General features: G+C 37.3%; 2 protein-coding genes across 2 annotated transcripts; one reads left to right on the top strand and one right to left on the bottom strand.

The window, feature by feature from the left end:
• Positions 1 to 5,841: 5,841 nt before the first annotated feature.
• On the top strand, positions 5,842 to 6,979 carry LOC124915094 (prostatic spermine-binding protein-like). Its single transcript, XM_047455747.1, has 3 exons — positions 5,842 to 6,083; positions 6,277 to 6,335; positions 6,403 to 6,979. The coding sequence occupies exons 1-3, from the start codon at positions 5,946 to 5,948 to the stop codon at positions 6,749 to 6,751; spliced, it is 546 nt and encodes a 181-aa protein (XP_047311703.1). The 5' UTR covers positions 5,842 to 5,945; the 3' UTR covers positions 6,752 to 6,979.
• Positions 6,980 to 7,588: 609 nt separating this feature from the next.
• On the bottom strand, positions 7,589 to 8,593 carry LOC124914740 (triphosphate tunnel metalloenzyme 3). The gene has a single exon (XM_047455342.1). It carries the CDS (start codon positions 8,361 to 8,363, stop codon positions 7,758 to 7,760), a length of 606 nt encoding a protein of 201 aa, XP_047311298.1. The 5' UTR covers positions 8,364 to 8,593; the 3' UTR covers positions 7,589 to 7,757.
• Between the last annotated feature and the right edge of the window lie 5,473 nt (positions 8,594 to 14,066).

Here is a 14,066-nt window from a genome sequence, read left to right as displayed (position 1 = left end):
GGACACATGTAAGCACAAAGACGAAGGTGGAATCGACGTTAATCATAATGTCTCATAGAACAAAACTCTCAACTATAGGCACTTTTAGGCGTTGGAAAAAAATAGGACTAGTTGTGGGACATATGGGTACACTTGAGGTTCATCAGAAAAGACATCAGCATCTGGACATGCAATATCAGAATGAAGATGATCAACATTCAAATTGTAACGGTAATGATACTCTATTCTGACATGACCCCAAGTTCGAAAACAGACTCATCCTTCATAACGGTGTCTTCTCCATCACTCAAATTAGGCGGGAATGTCAATTGACCATAGTTCAACAAGTCAAGAGCGGCGATTGGAACAACCTTCTAAGGACTATTTCAGAATGTGCAAGAATCCTTGACACACTTTCATCTGAATAACCAAGAAAATTCTTGTGTTTAGAGTGTCGAGAACAATGACAAGTTCGACTCGGGGTCTACTTGGGATTGTGTCCGTGATCATGGGGATGTTGTCTCATGGTCCCACTTAGTGTGGTCTACCAAAGTGATCCCCAAACACCAATTCATTTTATGGCTTGCCTTCCGCGAGAGACTCAATACCCTCAATACCCTTGATTGGATTAATAAGTACATGAGCATCCCAGATCCTAATTGTCTTCTTTGCTTGAGAAATGAGAAGTTCATTAAACACCTCCTTGGGAACTTTTGTCTCTTTGCTTTGACGCATATTTTACGCATCAATGAATGGACTGACATTAAGGACCTCTCCATCATCAAGACCAAGGGCAACGACTTCAGCTCCAATAACTTCAAGTGTTATTTGCCAACATTGTTTATTATATTTGGATGGAGAGGAACGCTAGAGCCTTCTCAAGAGTCTGCAATAGTGCGAATATAGTCTGAAACAATATCATCACCGACGACAACTCCTTGATCCGAGCGTGAAAGCGTATTCCCACAGGCGAGAATAATTGGTTAATTTGTCAAATTTGGAACATCGCTTACGAAAAAGTCACCATCACCATTGATTTTATTGCACTTTAATTCTCAATTCTCATTTGTAATTTTTTTTTATTGTCCTTCATTTAGTTTATTTTTACTTTTTTTTCTTTTGAACTCATTTGCCCCCAACTTTTTATTTAATTGACATTACATTGTCTTTCATCTCTCTATTATTTCTTGGAATTTTTTTTTTGTGAAAGTTTTTTTTTTCTGAGTTATTTGAATTTTTGTTTTGTTTATAATTATTTTTACATATATATCTCTTTATATAAAACTATTTGAACTGATACATTATTATTTTTTTCTGTGGTCAATGAGTAGATATGTATGTGATGCAGCGTGCGTGGCTAGGATGAACCTTTATCAAGATTCGTTGATTCTTACGAATACCGAAAGTTGATAGATATTGAGGAAACCTCGTTTTCTGATTAATAATCTTCCCATCACAAAGTGTTTTAAGATTCTTTTAAATACTCAAACCCTAACTTGCAAAAGAAATAAACAACTTTTAATAAATTGCAAAAAACACCCGAAACTAATAAAAATGCGATTTTGAGCCCCTAAACGTCGTCAGATGGCCTTAAACCATCATACCTCATGGCAAAGCCATGACTTCTTCATAGCACCACGTTTCCGCCCGAAAAACACTAGGCAATCGTCGAAATCTGACACTTGCGAGATATTTTCGGATGCTGCAACTTTCGCATAAACGCCTATTCGACTCGCACCGCATCATTCCCCCCAGGGTAGAAAAGATTCGTCCTCGAATCTGGAACCGCATCATCCTCATCAGAAGAAGACTCACCCACAAAAGGAGCAAGATGCTTCACATTGAACACATCAGAGGTACGCACATGGCTGGGAAGGCGTAAACGATAAGCATTGGGGTTGATCTTCTCCACAATCTCAACAGGACCAATCTTCTTAGCAGCAAGCTTCTATATTCATGAGCTGGAAAACGATCCTTAGTCAGAATAGCCCACACAAAGTCACCAACTTCAAAATCAACAGCACGCCTTCTCGAATCAGCCTTCTCCTTGTACTTGGCAGTAGCAGCAACCAAGCGGTCATGAGTGGTCTGATGAACCTGAGCCAACTGACCAACAAAATCCGCAGTAGTGGAATGAGGACGGACCTTGCTGGGCAGCGCTAACAAATCAAGAGGAGCACGCGGAGACAGCCCGTAAATCACATGGAAAGGACTGAAACCAGTGGAGCGATTAACAGCATGATTGTGAGCAAACTCGGCCTGAGGCAGCTTCAGATCCCAAGCCTTAGGATGATCCCCAACTAAACTGCGCAGAAGGTTCCCCAAAGACCTATTAACAACTTCAGTTTGGCCATCAGTTTGCGGGTGATAGGCACTGCTAAAATTCAGCTGAGTATTAACCAAACGCCAAAGACTCCTCCAAAAGTGACTCACAAAGCGAGTGTCCCGATCAGAAACTATGGAGGCAGGAAGTCCATGAAGGCGATACACATCCCTGAAATAAAGCTGTGCAACAGCCACAGCATCAGAGGTTTTCTTGCAGGGAATGAAATGAACCATCTTCGAGAATCGGTCAACCACCACAAAAATCGAATCAGAACCACGCTGGGTACGTGACAGCCCAAGGACAAAATCCATACTGACATCAGACCATGGTTGAGTGGGAATAGGCAGAGGCAAGTATAACCCGGCATTAGTCGAAGCGCCCTTAGCCAACTGACAAACACGACAACGAGCAACAAAACGCCCCACCTCTTTGCGCATCGAAGGCCAGAAATAAGAAGCTGCAAGAAGCTGGAAGGTACGATCACGCCCAACATGGCCTTCTTTCTTGAGATCCAGTTTGCTAAACACAGAAGCACCACCCAACTGATCCAACAAGTCATCCAACCGGGGAATAGGAAACCGATAACGCACTGTAATCTTGTTGATAGCACGACTATCAATGCACATACGCCAAGACCCATCCTTTTTTGGGGTAAGAAGGGCCGGGACAGCACAGGGACTAAGGCTCTCTCGAATGTGTCCATTAGCCAGCAAGTCCTCCACCTGTCTACGCAACTCTTCATGTTCTTTGGGACTCATGCGGTAATGAGGACGGTTGGGTAGGGCAGCACCTGGAACCAAGTCAATGTGATGCTGGGTATCACGCAAAGGAGGCAAGACACAAGGCAGATTCTCAGGAAAAACATCTGCAAACTCCTGTAACAGCGGCTGCACTAGAATAGGCACCTCAGAACTAGCACCACAGGTAATCAGCGAACAAAATAGAGCAAACACCATGCCAGATTCGACCATGGCGGTCTGAAAAAGACCCCGAGACAACAAGGTGGCAGGGGGAGACGCATGATGAGTGGGGGCAGCACCCTTCTTGGGCTGATTTGGCATCAACACAATCTTGGTACCATGAAATAAGAACGTGTAGGTATTAGCACGCCCATCATGTATAACAGAATGATCAAACTGCCAAGGGCGACCAAGTAAAAGGTGACAAGCATCCATAGGAACCACATCACAATATACAGCATCACGATAATGGGAACCAATGGAAAAATTAACAAGTACGCGCTTGGAAACTGTAACATCCGTACCTTGACTCAGCCAGGACAGGCGATAAGGCTTGGGGTGAGGTTCAGTGGACAGACCCAGCTTCGAAACTGCAACCTCAGAAATCACATTCTCACAACTCCCAGCATCAATGATGAAGGTGCAAACTTTGCCACCGATGGTACAAGTGGAATGGAACAGATTATTGCGTAACCACTCGTTGTCAGGAGCACGAGGGGTTAAACATGATCGAAGAATCACCAAAAGGGGGCCAACATCACCAGAAACATACTCCTCCGCTGCCTCATCATCATAAACATCATACACTGGGGCTGAATCTGAAGGAAGAGCAGAGTCAGGATCATCCACCTCAGTAAAAAGACCACGATTGGTGGACTTTGGGTTGCGACACTCTGCTTGGCGATGGCCAACTTCACCACAATTGAAACAACGCAAGCCACCGGGACGTCCCTGCGGGGGGGCTGTAGTGCCGCGAGGGGGGGCTGGGGTGGGATGGGCCGGCTGGGAAGAAGAACCAATGCCACTAGTGGGGACACCCTGTTTTCCAAAGCTACCCGAACCGCGCCTGGCTAGCTGTTTCTCAGCCTGTGAAGCACGCTGATGTGCCTCAGAAACAGTCAAGGGATCAAACATATTCAAAATATCCTGCAACTGGAGGCGAAGGCCACCAATATAGCGAGAAACCAACTGGAGAGGGGACTCAAACAGGTCAACACGAGCCACAAAGGTGTAAAACTCAGTGGAATAGTCATCCACGGAACGAGAACCCTGACGAAGATTCTGGAACCGCTGGTACAGGTTACGTTCGTAATTATATGGTAGAAACGCAGCCCTAATATGCTTCCTGAATTTGTCCCAATTCGTGAGCTTTGCCTTACCTAGACGAACACGTGTCTGTTTCAACTGCTGCCACCATGCTTGTGCACGATCATGTAAGCGGATCGTAACAAGGGGTACACGACGATCTGCAGGAACTTCCTTGAAATCCAGAATCTCTTCAACCTGAGAAAGCCAATCAATAAACTCTTCCGGTGGTAAACTACCATCGAACTTAGGGATGTCCACCCTGAAAGCCTGCTCCCAGCGATGATTGGGGCGTTCAGGGGATCGATTCCGAAGACCACCGAGAGGGTTTTCATCTGTCACCGTAACATCATCTTCAGGGTGGTGCATGTGCATAGATGCATCCATCCGTTGCGTCAACCATTCAACCTGCCGCCTCAAATCGTCGTTATCACGGCGAAACTCAGCGTTTTCACGTCGCAACTCAGCAAGGTCACCATCATCAACACCAGGGGTAGGGTTGCGCGACTGTCTTCGGGGCGGCATACCTCAGAGTCGACTGGAAACTGATACCAACTGATGCAGCGTGCGTGGCTAGGATGAACCTTTATCAAGATTCGTTGATTCTTACGAATACCGAAAGTTGATAGATATTGAGGAAACCTCGTTTTCTGATTAATAATCTTCCCATCACAAAGTGTTTTAAGATTCTTTTAAATACTCAAACCCTAGCTTGCAAAAGAAATAAACAACTTTTAATAAATTGCAAAAAACACCCGAAACTAATAAAAATGCGATTTTGAGCCCCTAAACGTCGTCAGATGGCCTTAAACCATCATACCTCATGGCAAAGCCATGACTTCTTCATAGCACCACGTTTCCGCCCGAAAAACACTAGGCAATCGTCGAAATCTGACACTTGCGAGATATTTTCGGATGCTGCAACTTTCGCATAAACGCCTCTTCGACTCGCACCGCATCAGTATGTTACATTACATCAATCTACTCACATTTAAATAACATTTAAATAACATTTACATGAAATATATAGGGCTTGTTTGATCTGGGTTTATTTTAAAATAATCTATATTTTCATTATTATTTATTTTTGGGAATGGGAGGGTGAAATCCTTATTTTGTGAATAAAATAAATTACTTTATCAAAATATTCTTAATATTAGAACAAATTATTGAAATTTTAGTTAATAATTTAATGAAAAATTAAATAAAATGTTGATTAGGATATATTTGAATTTAAACTAAATAATTCACTTAAATCCAATCATTTAATATTTTCTAATTAGAGTAAATATTTTTAAAGCATTCAAATAGATAAGCTCTAGTATATACCATTTTAATTTTAACTTATATGTTTAGTCTCATTTAACCCCCATTATATTTTGGTCAAATAATTCTTAATCACAATTTTTTTCATAAGGCCTCCATATATATTTTTTTCAAACCCAACCCTAAGTTCTTTAGTCCAGGTTTTGTCCAAGAACCAAACCCAACCCTAACTTCTCTCTCTTTCTATTTTCTCTTTCTTTCTCTCTCAAATTACTCCTTTTCTCTTTCTCTTCCACTCTCTGTCTTCTTTGACCAATATTGGGTGGGAAATGGAGGTTGGTGGGTTTTATGCTGACTTGGCTTCCATGGAGAGAACGATGGTCTTCTCTGTAGTGGAAGCTCTGGCCATGGAGGTTTTATTGGCTGCTCAGAGGTGCTGTTTCGCTTACCTCCTTGTGCAGAAGAAGGTAACTAAATAATACTCTTTTCATTCTCTAGAATCAATCTTTAAACAAGCTGGAATCTTTAGGGTTTTCCTGAAAATATGGAAGTTGGTTCTTACCAGTCACCACTGTTCTATTTGTTGTCTTCTGGAAGTTTAGATTTCTGCAAATTTGGTTCATTTTTTGATGCTGTAATGTTGTGTCTGACATTTCACAGACTGGATCTCTAACCAGTTTGAACGATGAGTCTCCAAGATTTACTGGGATTGATAAGAGGTAAAGAAATGAGTTCATAAGAAGTTTCTTTTTTGCTTGATCTAATCTTTGTCAAGTTATATTTCAGGTTCCCATTAGATCAACTTAAGAGAAAGGAACAACCTGAACTTGAAAACAAAGATGCTAGTGATTCTGAGAATGATGATGGAGAGGATGATGATGATGAACAGGATGCTGCTGCCGATGATGATGATGAGGATGAAGATTTCTCAGGTGGAGAAGAAGATGATGACGACGATGAAGAAGGGAACCCGGAAGAAGATGCTAAGGCTAATGGTAAAGGGGGTAGTGATGATGATGAAGACGAGGATGATGATGAAGGAGATGAAGATGATGAAGGAGATGATGATGATGAGGAAGAAGATGAAGATGAGGAAGATGAAGAGGACCAACCAGCTGCTAAGAAGAGGAAGTGAAGAGAAAGATTGTTCTTCTTTCTTATATATCTCTATTATGGCTGTTTTGACTTTTAGAGTAGGAAGAAATTAGAGATACTATTTATCTATCATCTTCTTCTTGTCTTTGTTTGACTGGTTAGATCTCTTCTCATTTGTTCTCTGCATTTCTTTTAACTTATGTTGTCTGCATTTTAGACTTTGTTTTGTTTGTATTTGTGCAAAATGAGAATCTTGTTATCTTTCTCATACAAAACTTTTACCCTCTTTTTTTTCTCAATCAAAAGCACAACACCCAACCATTCCAAAGAGCTCTTAGGTTTTGAATTCTAGCCAATGTTTCTGTTACTTTAAGATGTCATTCTAGTTGAAGGTGAGATTGGGACATAAATACCATCTCATACCATGGATTGAAAATGATACAAATACCATCCCCTCAGCTCTCCCATGGATAAAAAATGACACAAATACCATCCTCCGCGTGGATAAAAAATGACACAAATACCATCCTCCCCATGGATCGATGATACAAATATCATCCTCACCCCTCCCCCATGGATTGAAACTGATACAAATACCATCTTCACCCCTCCCCATGGATCGAAACTGACACAAATACCATCTTCACCCCTCCCCCATTGATCGAAAATGACACAAATACCATCCTCACCCAATATATCGAAAATGACATAAATATCATTCTCACCCCATGGATCGAAAAAATGGCGGGGAGGATTATAATTGTTATCCCTATAATGATATAAACACCAACATTTCTAAAAAAAACAGTTTTCAAATGGTACAATTTAATATTATAGAATTCCTGCAAGTGGAGAAATGTAGAAGATAATGGTGATATGAAGAAATGAATTGTCATCAAGATGAGAGCTTTTCTTTGATATTTAAAGCATACATATATAAGTGTTTGATCAAGAAACTAAGCTCTTGATAAGAACAGTACAGATTCCTCAATGTCATAACATTATTATTCAAGCAACAAAGATGAAATTAAAGCATATTATAAAACTTACACTGGCAACTTTCCAGATCGAAAAATAGCAAACTTTGAAACTTCTGAATATGAATAATCAATCCCATTCTCCTTCAGTAAATCCTCAATCATCTTCTTCGCCTTCTCAGGTTCCAAACTTTCACATTCAATCTCATAACAAGTCCCAAATTCATAACTAGTTTCATCCAACTCCAATACCAAACCATTCCACTCAAACACTTGTCTCACGTTATGAAAACCTCCCAAACAAACAAACCCAACATCAGATACACCAAATTCATCCTTCGCCCTCCTCAGGATTCTCGAATCAATTGATCCAAGTTTCGATGGATCTTCAACACATTCACGGCCAATCAATGGATCAATTTCCTCCTCATCCTCTTCAACCCTACTAACACCGTCAACTATAACAGCCTTGCCTTTGAGACAGACAACACATTTGGAATCTCCGTCGTAGAAACGGAGACGGAGGATAGCCCGTTGAGAAGAAAGCTCCTTCGATGATCCATCAAAGAAAGTGTTGTACTGACGGTGAGTACGGAGATGAAAAGGAGATAGGATTGAGAAAACCTTGTTATGGGAAGCGGAATTAGGTAAACGGAGTTTGACTTCAATCTCCATTGATAGAGATCTTGTTTTATGAAGAAATGCCGATTCGCTGGGATTTGTCTTTAGAAGAGGACTGAGATGATAAGTGTTGAAGGAGAGAAGCGGCGGCGGTGGATTCGGCGATTGCGGCGGAGCGTTTGTGAGATTCAAATTCCTTTTTCTCTTCGATTGTAAGTTCGATCTTGCTTGGCCTTCTTCTTAACATCGCCTTCGCCTCTCTAAAACCAGATCAAGGGTTTTCTTCTTTTGGCAACTATGAAAGCAAACCCTTGATTTAATTTGGATATTTATAAGTTTTAATGATTTTAATTCATAAATTAGACTAAATTAAATTCAAATAACAATTTTATACAATAAAATATGATCAATTGTGAGAGGAGACTTTTGGTAATGAGAAATGATTAGGAAAGAGAATTTGGTGAGGAAATTTGGTGAGAGAATGAAAAAAATCAAATAATTTCTCTCTTTTCTCTTTTTCCTCCCACTTTTACATTTTCCAATGACACGTCATTCCTTCACCAAATTCTCTCCCTCTATCACTCCTCTCTGATAATATAACTATTTCTAAAATTAAAAAATAAATTAATCTCATTATATCAATATTCAATTTTATGAGGACAAAAATAAGATTTTCTTTTTTAATTGGTCTTTAGAAATAGTTAGAGTGAAGTTTTATATAGGCGTTATTAAATATTTATGTATTTCATCTCACACCCATATCAATTTTGACTTTTGGTCAAGACTAGATTCAAGACGTTACTAAATACTTAAAAATATGTTTTTAATTTCTTTTCTTCAAATCAAGATCTAATTCTATGATTGATTTTTAGAATGTATAAACTAACCAGCCACTAGGATGATTATCAATGTTTTGAATATTGTATCAGTTATTAGTTGGTTATTAGTTGGGATGTTTTTTTCCGTCAACATATTTTTATTTTTATAACTATTAAGTCTTAATTGTTTGATTCTTAAAAACAAACCACGGGTAAGGATGAAAAAAATAAAAAATTATCTAGATTACAAATCTGAGTGACAATTAACAACCCAAAATAAAGTATTTATTTTAATTCAAATATTACATTTTTTCTCTACTGGTTTATAGCTATTATTAATTATTAATATATTTTTTACATCTCTTATTTTTTTTTCTCACATTAACTCATCACTAATCGAATCCATTGTTGACTTTGACTGCCTTATTTGAAACCAATTGGACTGGAGCTGCAAACGGCCATAGCTATCGGGGGAGAAAAAGAGAAATGCATCAGGTAGGAGATAACCTTTCGAACTTGAAATTTTCCATTCAGATTTTCAGTCGAATCGTCCGGTCAGACCGGATTTTGATCGGTTCAAAATGTAACCATATTGAAGCTAAAAGTCGGACCGTTCATCTAACCGTTTCGCGGTCAGACCACCGTTCGAATCGCGTATTTTAAAAGTAATTACTTAATTCAATAGTTTACCCACTTTATCAACTCAATTTTAAAATAAAATATTGATATACTATTTACCAGAATATAATATTTTATTTTTTTGAACCAGTATATAATATTTTATTTTTTTGAATTAAGAAGAACTAACATGACACTTCACTGTCATAGTCTTCTGCTTTCATTTAAATTGCTTTAGGTTAGAATCGAACTCGTGACATTCTGGTATCTTAAGTCGACTCTTACCATTGAGCTACTTTGGTGTGACCAATATATAATATTATTATGTGTTTTTTTGTTTGTTTGAATGTAGTAAAATAGAATGATATCGCATGGCCATAATTTTTACTTTCATCTAAGTGTTTTAATTGAAATTTTAACTTTGTGATTAGAGAGGGATCCAAAAATTTGAGTTAGAGTGGGCTTAAGAAAATAACAGAAAAATTATGGATAAAACGAGTGAATAGATATAAGTTTTGCCTATTTTTTAATAATTAGAGAAGAAAATAATAAATGAAATTAAAAAGTATTAAAAAGTTAGGGTCACCTCACATTTCTATTTTTTTACCATTTATTGACTCTCTCATTAACCTAACCAAAGTCGACGCCTCTGACATATGCAAATTTGACGATGAAGAGGATCCCGGTGAAGAAGACACGACAATAAGATGTTTATGTCACGCCATCACTTTATATACATGTTTCCTGTTATCAACACAAATAGATTTAGGGCCTTTCAACACTTTATGTGGATCAAAATGATGCACCCTAATTCTAACTCAAATGTTCTCCTATACTAATTGAATTTTCTCGTTGTGTTCAATAAATGCCTCAAGATCATTACCGACCTGACTAAGAAGGTCTTGATTCCACATATTTGTTGTCATTCTATATAATCGAATCCATGTACCATCTCTATCTACAGACAATCTTATGTTGTGTTCGGGCGCAACAGCATGTGGGTTTTCAATATTAACTGTATGACCATCAACGAGTTGTCGTATTCCTTCCTCGACTAAGGGTCTAATACGTTTATCAATTGACATGATAAACGTTATTTTAAACTCTTTCCATAAAACAACACATCTTCCACGATAATTGAATGCATACAAAAGACACCCATATTAGGTCCGAGCCCAAGACGTCCTTAGTTCCAAGTCGACGTTTGAAGAGCCCGTTATAACAACTTTTATTGAATCAAATCAACCTTATAGACACCCACATTTTACACCATAAGTTTTTTTAATTAAAATTTGAATTTATTTTAATGAAATAAAAAAGACACAAATAATTTAACTGAGTTAGATGTGTTAAATATTAATGTTAACTTTTTTTAATTGATTTGTGTCTTGTGTTTTGTTTTGTAGGTGAAAAAAAGATGATAGATTCCAAACAAGACCCAAGGTGCAACAACTCCTTGACCACCAAGACCAAACAAACCCTTATCTCTAAAGGGGATATATCTGGACGTGACCAAACCATCTAGACCCATGGAGGAAAGAAAGAGATAAAAGAGAGGGGGGATGGAGCGGCGATTCATGCCTAACGATTTTTGCCTGGCGATTTGGGGAAGAGGCTAGATGAGAGAAATGCATGCGAAACTCCCCACACGGAAGCACAATGCTCCAACAACCAAAGGATCACTGAAGAATTTGTGACTTGACAAACGCTCAGACTCAAGCAACACAAGGAAGGCGTGCCCATTTCCCATTTTGTCTTCGTCTGCTCTCTTCCCTCTCCTAATGCTTCCGATCATAACTCTAAGGATCTCTTTTAGAAAAAGGATAATAATATTTGATTTGCCTAAACAAATGGCCATGCTGCTTTTTTGGAGGGATAGATTAAAAGGAAAGGCTATGACAAAAGAAAGTGAGACTTTGGTTTTGAAGATTGAAAGGGAGAGGAAGAACAAAAGGGAGCTCAAAAGGAGGAATTGTGGGAGTCTTTTGAGCATCGGAACTCGAAGTCCCTATTTGATACAGAATCAATCAGGACATCTTCTTGGCATCACTTGTAAGCTTTACTAACTTCTAATTTCGTTTGATTCTAGATGTAAAATTCAAAATTTTAGAAGATCTAGTTGGATGTAAATATTATGCTCATGTTTTTATTCTTTCATATATCAATCTCCTAATTTAGTTTAGTCATATTTGTCCTTTGTGATAATTAAGATGAATTTGAAACAAAATACCTGATTTTGTTTGAAATTTAGTGTTGCGGTTATGTGTGTTCAATATTGGTCTGAACCGAATATCTGAACGAATTCGAATTCACCAAATTTGAATTTATTTCGATCTAAAATTGGAACTCAGTTCATATAAGAATAGAAATGAAAGAGGGAGGTAGCGACTGAGAATATCAAATTCGAATTCAGTTCGGTTTCGATCTATCTAATATGAACCGAGTTAGAATTATTCGAAATTCGGTTTCATTTCATCTGGATGTACATTGTTTCGATCTATCTAGTTACTCTTTCATTTTAGTCGCTCACCTCATATATATTCTTTAAATCTAATCCCTTTCTATTCTCTAACATAATCAAATAATCTTTTTAACCTCTATATCTCTGTATTCACTTAACCTAATCCTCCAATCGTTACCTCCTTCTTTCATCTCTATTCTCATATAAAAGAGCCTTTAATTCAGTTTCGATCTACATTGCTTTATTATAACCAAATTTCAAATTCAAATTCAGTTTAGTTTGGTTTCGATCTATCTAATATGAACCGAGTTCGAATTATTCAAAATTCAGTTTCGTTTCATTTCATTTGGATGCACATTGTTTCGATCTATTTAATATTGTTATCTCTTAGCTTCTTCTTTGTCAAGACTCTTAAATCTTGAAATATCTCTGACGTTCGATACCTATTTTGAATTCAATATATATGTCCGATGTTCAACATCTATCTCCTCCATTCAACATCTTAATTAAAATTTTGTTTGTAATTAGAATAATTAGAATTCAAGATTTAACAATAAAATAAAAAAAAAATCGAATTTAGTTCAAATTAGAGTTATTCGAAATTTGAATTCGGTTCGATTTTATTAGAATTTATTAGAATTTGGTTTTATTTTCTAATTGACTAACTTTTTTTTGAACAAACCGATCTGAGGAATTCAAATAACCCAAAAACCAGACCGATGAACACCCTTAGTTGTGGGTCTTCGACTTTGGATTTGTCTGATGTAAGATTTGTCTTTGTGTTAGATATAATTGTTTTATTCTACTTGTGTGTTGAAAATGATTTGCATATTTGAAAAGTAATCGAATATGTCTATTTATAGAATCGGTTTGTTTTGATTCATTAAACAATTTTATTTTGATGTTCAAGCTTATTAAAATAGCTTGTGTGTTAAAAATGATATCTTTTGGAAAAGGGATAAAATAACATTTGATTTTTCTAATCAGATGACCATGTTACTTTTTTGGAGGGATAGATTAAAAGGAAATACTATGACAGAAGAAAATGGGACTTTGATTTTGAAGATTGAAAGTGAGAGGAAGAACAAAAGGGAGCTCAAAAAGAGGAACTAAGGGTAGTCTTTTGAGCACTGGAACTCGAAGTCCCTATTTAATACAAAATCAGCCGGGACATCTTCTTGGCATAACTTGTAAGATTTACTAACTTCCAATTTCGTTTGATTCTAGATGTAAAATTTAGAATTTTAGAGATGAAAATATTATTCTCAAGTCTTTATTCTTTCATATTTCAATCTCCTTATTTAGTTTAGTCATATTTGGCCTTTGTGATGATTAAGACGAATTAGAAACAAAATGTCTGTTTTTGTTGGAAATTTAGTGTTGCGGGTATGTGTTCAATAATTGGTCTGAACTGAATATCCGACCGAATTCGAATTCACCAAATTTGAATTTATTTCGATCTAAAATTGGAACACAGTTCATATAAGAATAGAGATGAAAGAGGAAGGTAGCAACTGAGAATATCAAATTCAATTCGGTTCGGTTTCGGTTTCGATCTATCTAATATGAACCGAGTTCGAATTATTCGAAATCCAGTTTCATTTCATTTGGATGTATATTGTTTTGATCTATCTAATTCCTCTTTCATTTCAGTTACTCATCTCATATATATTCTTTAAATCTAATCTATTTCTATTCTCTAACCTAATTAAATAATCTCTTTAACCTCCATATCTCTGTTCTCTTAACCTAATTCTCTAGGAATTACCCCATTATTTTATCTTTATTCTTATATGTAAGAGCTTTTAGTTCGGTTTCGATCTACATTGTTTTATTAGAACCAAATTCAAATTCGAATTT

Source organism: Impatiens glandulifera, chromosome 9 (assembly GCF_907164915.1).
Source record: "Impatiens glandulifera chromosome 9, dImpGla2.1, whole genome shotgun sequence".
Classification (NCBI taxonomy): Eukaryota; Viridiplantae; Streptophyta; class Magnoliopsida; order Ericales; family Balsaminaceae; genus Impatiens; species Impatiens glandulifera.
This window is presented reverse-complemented; position numbering and strand designations above follow the sequence as displayed.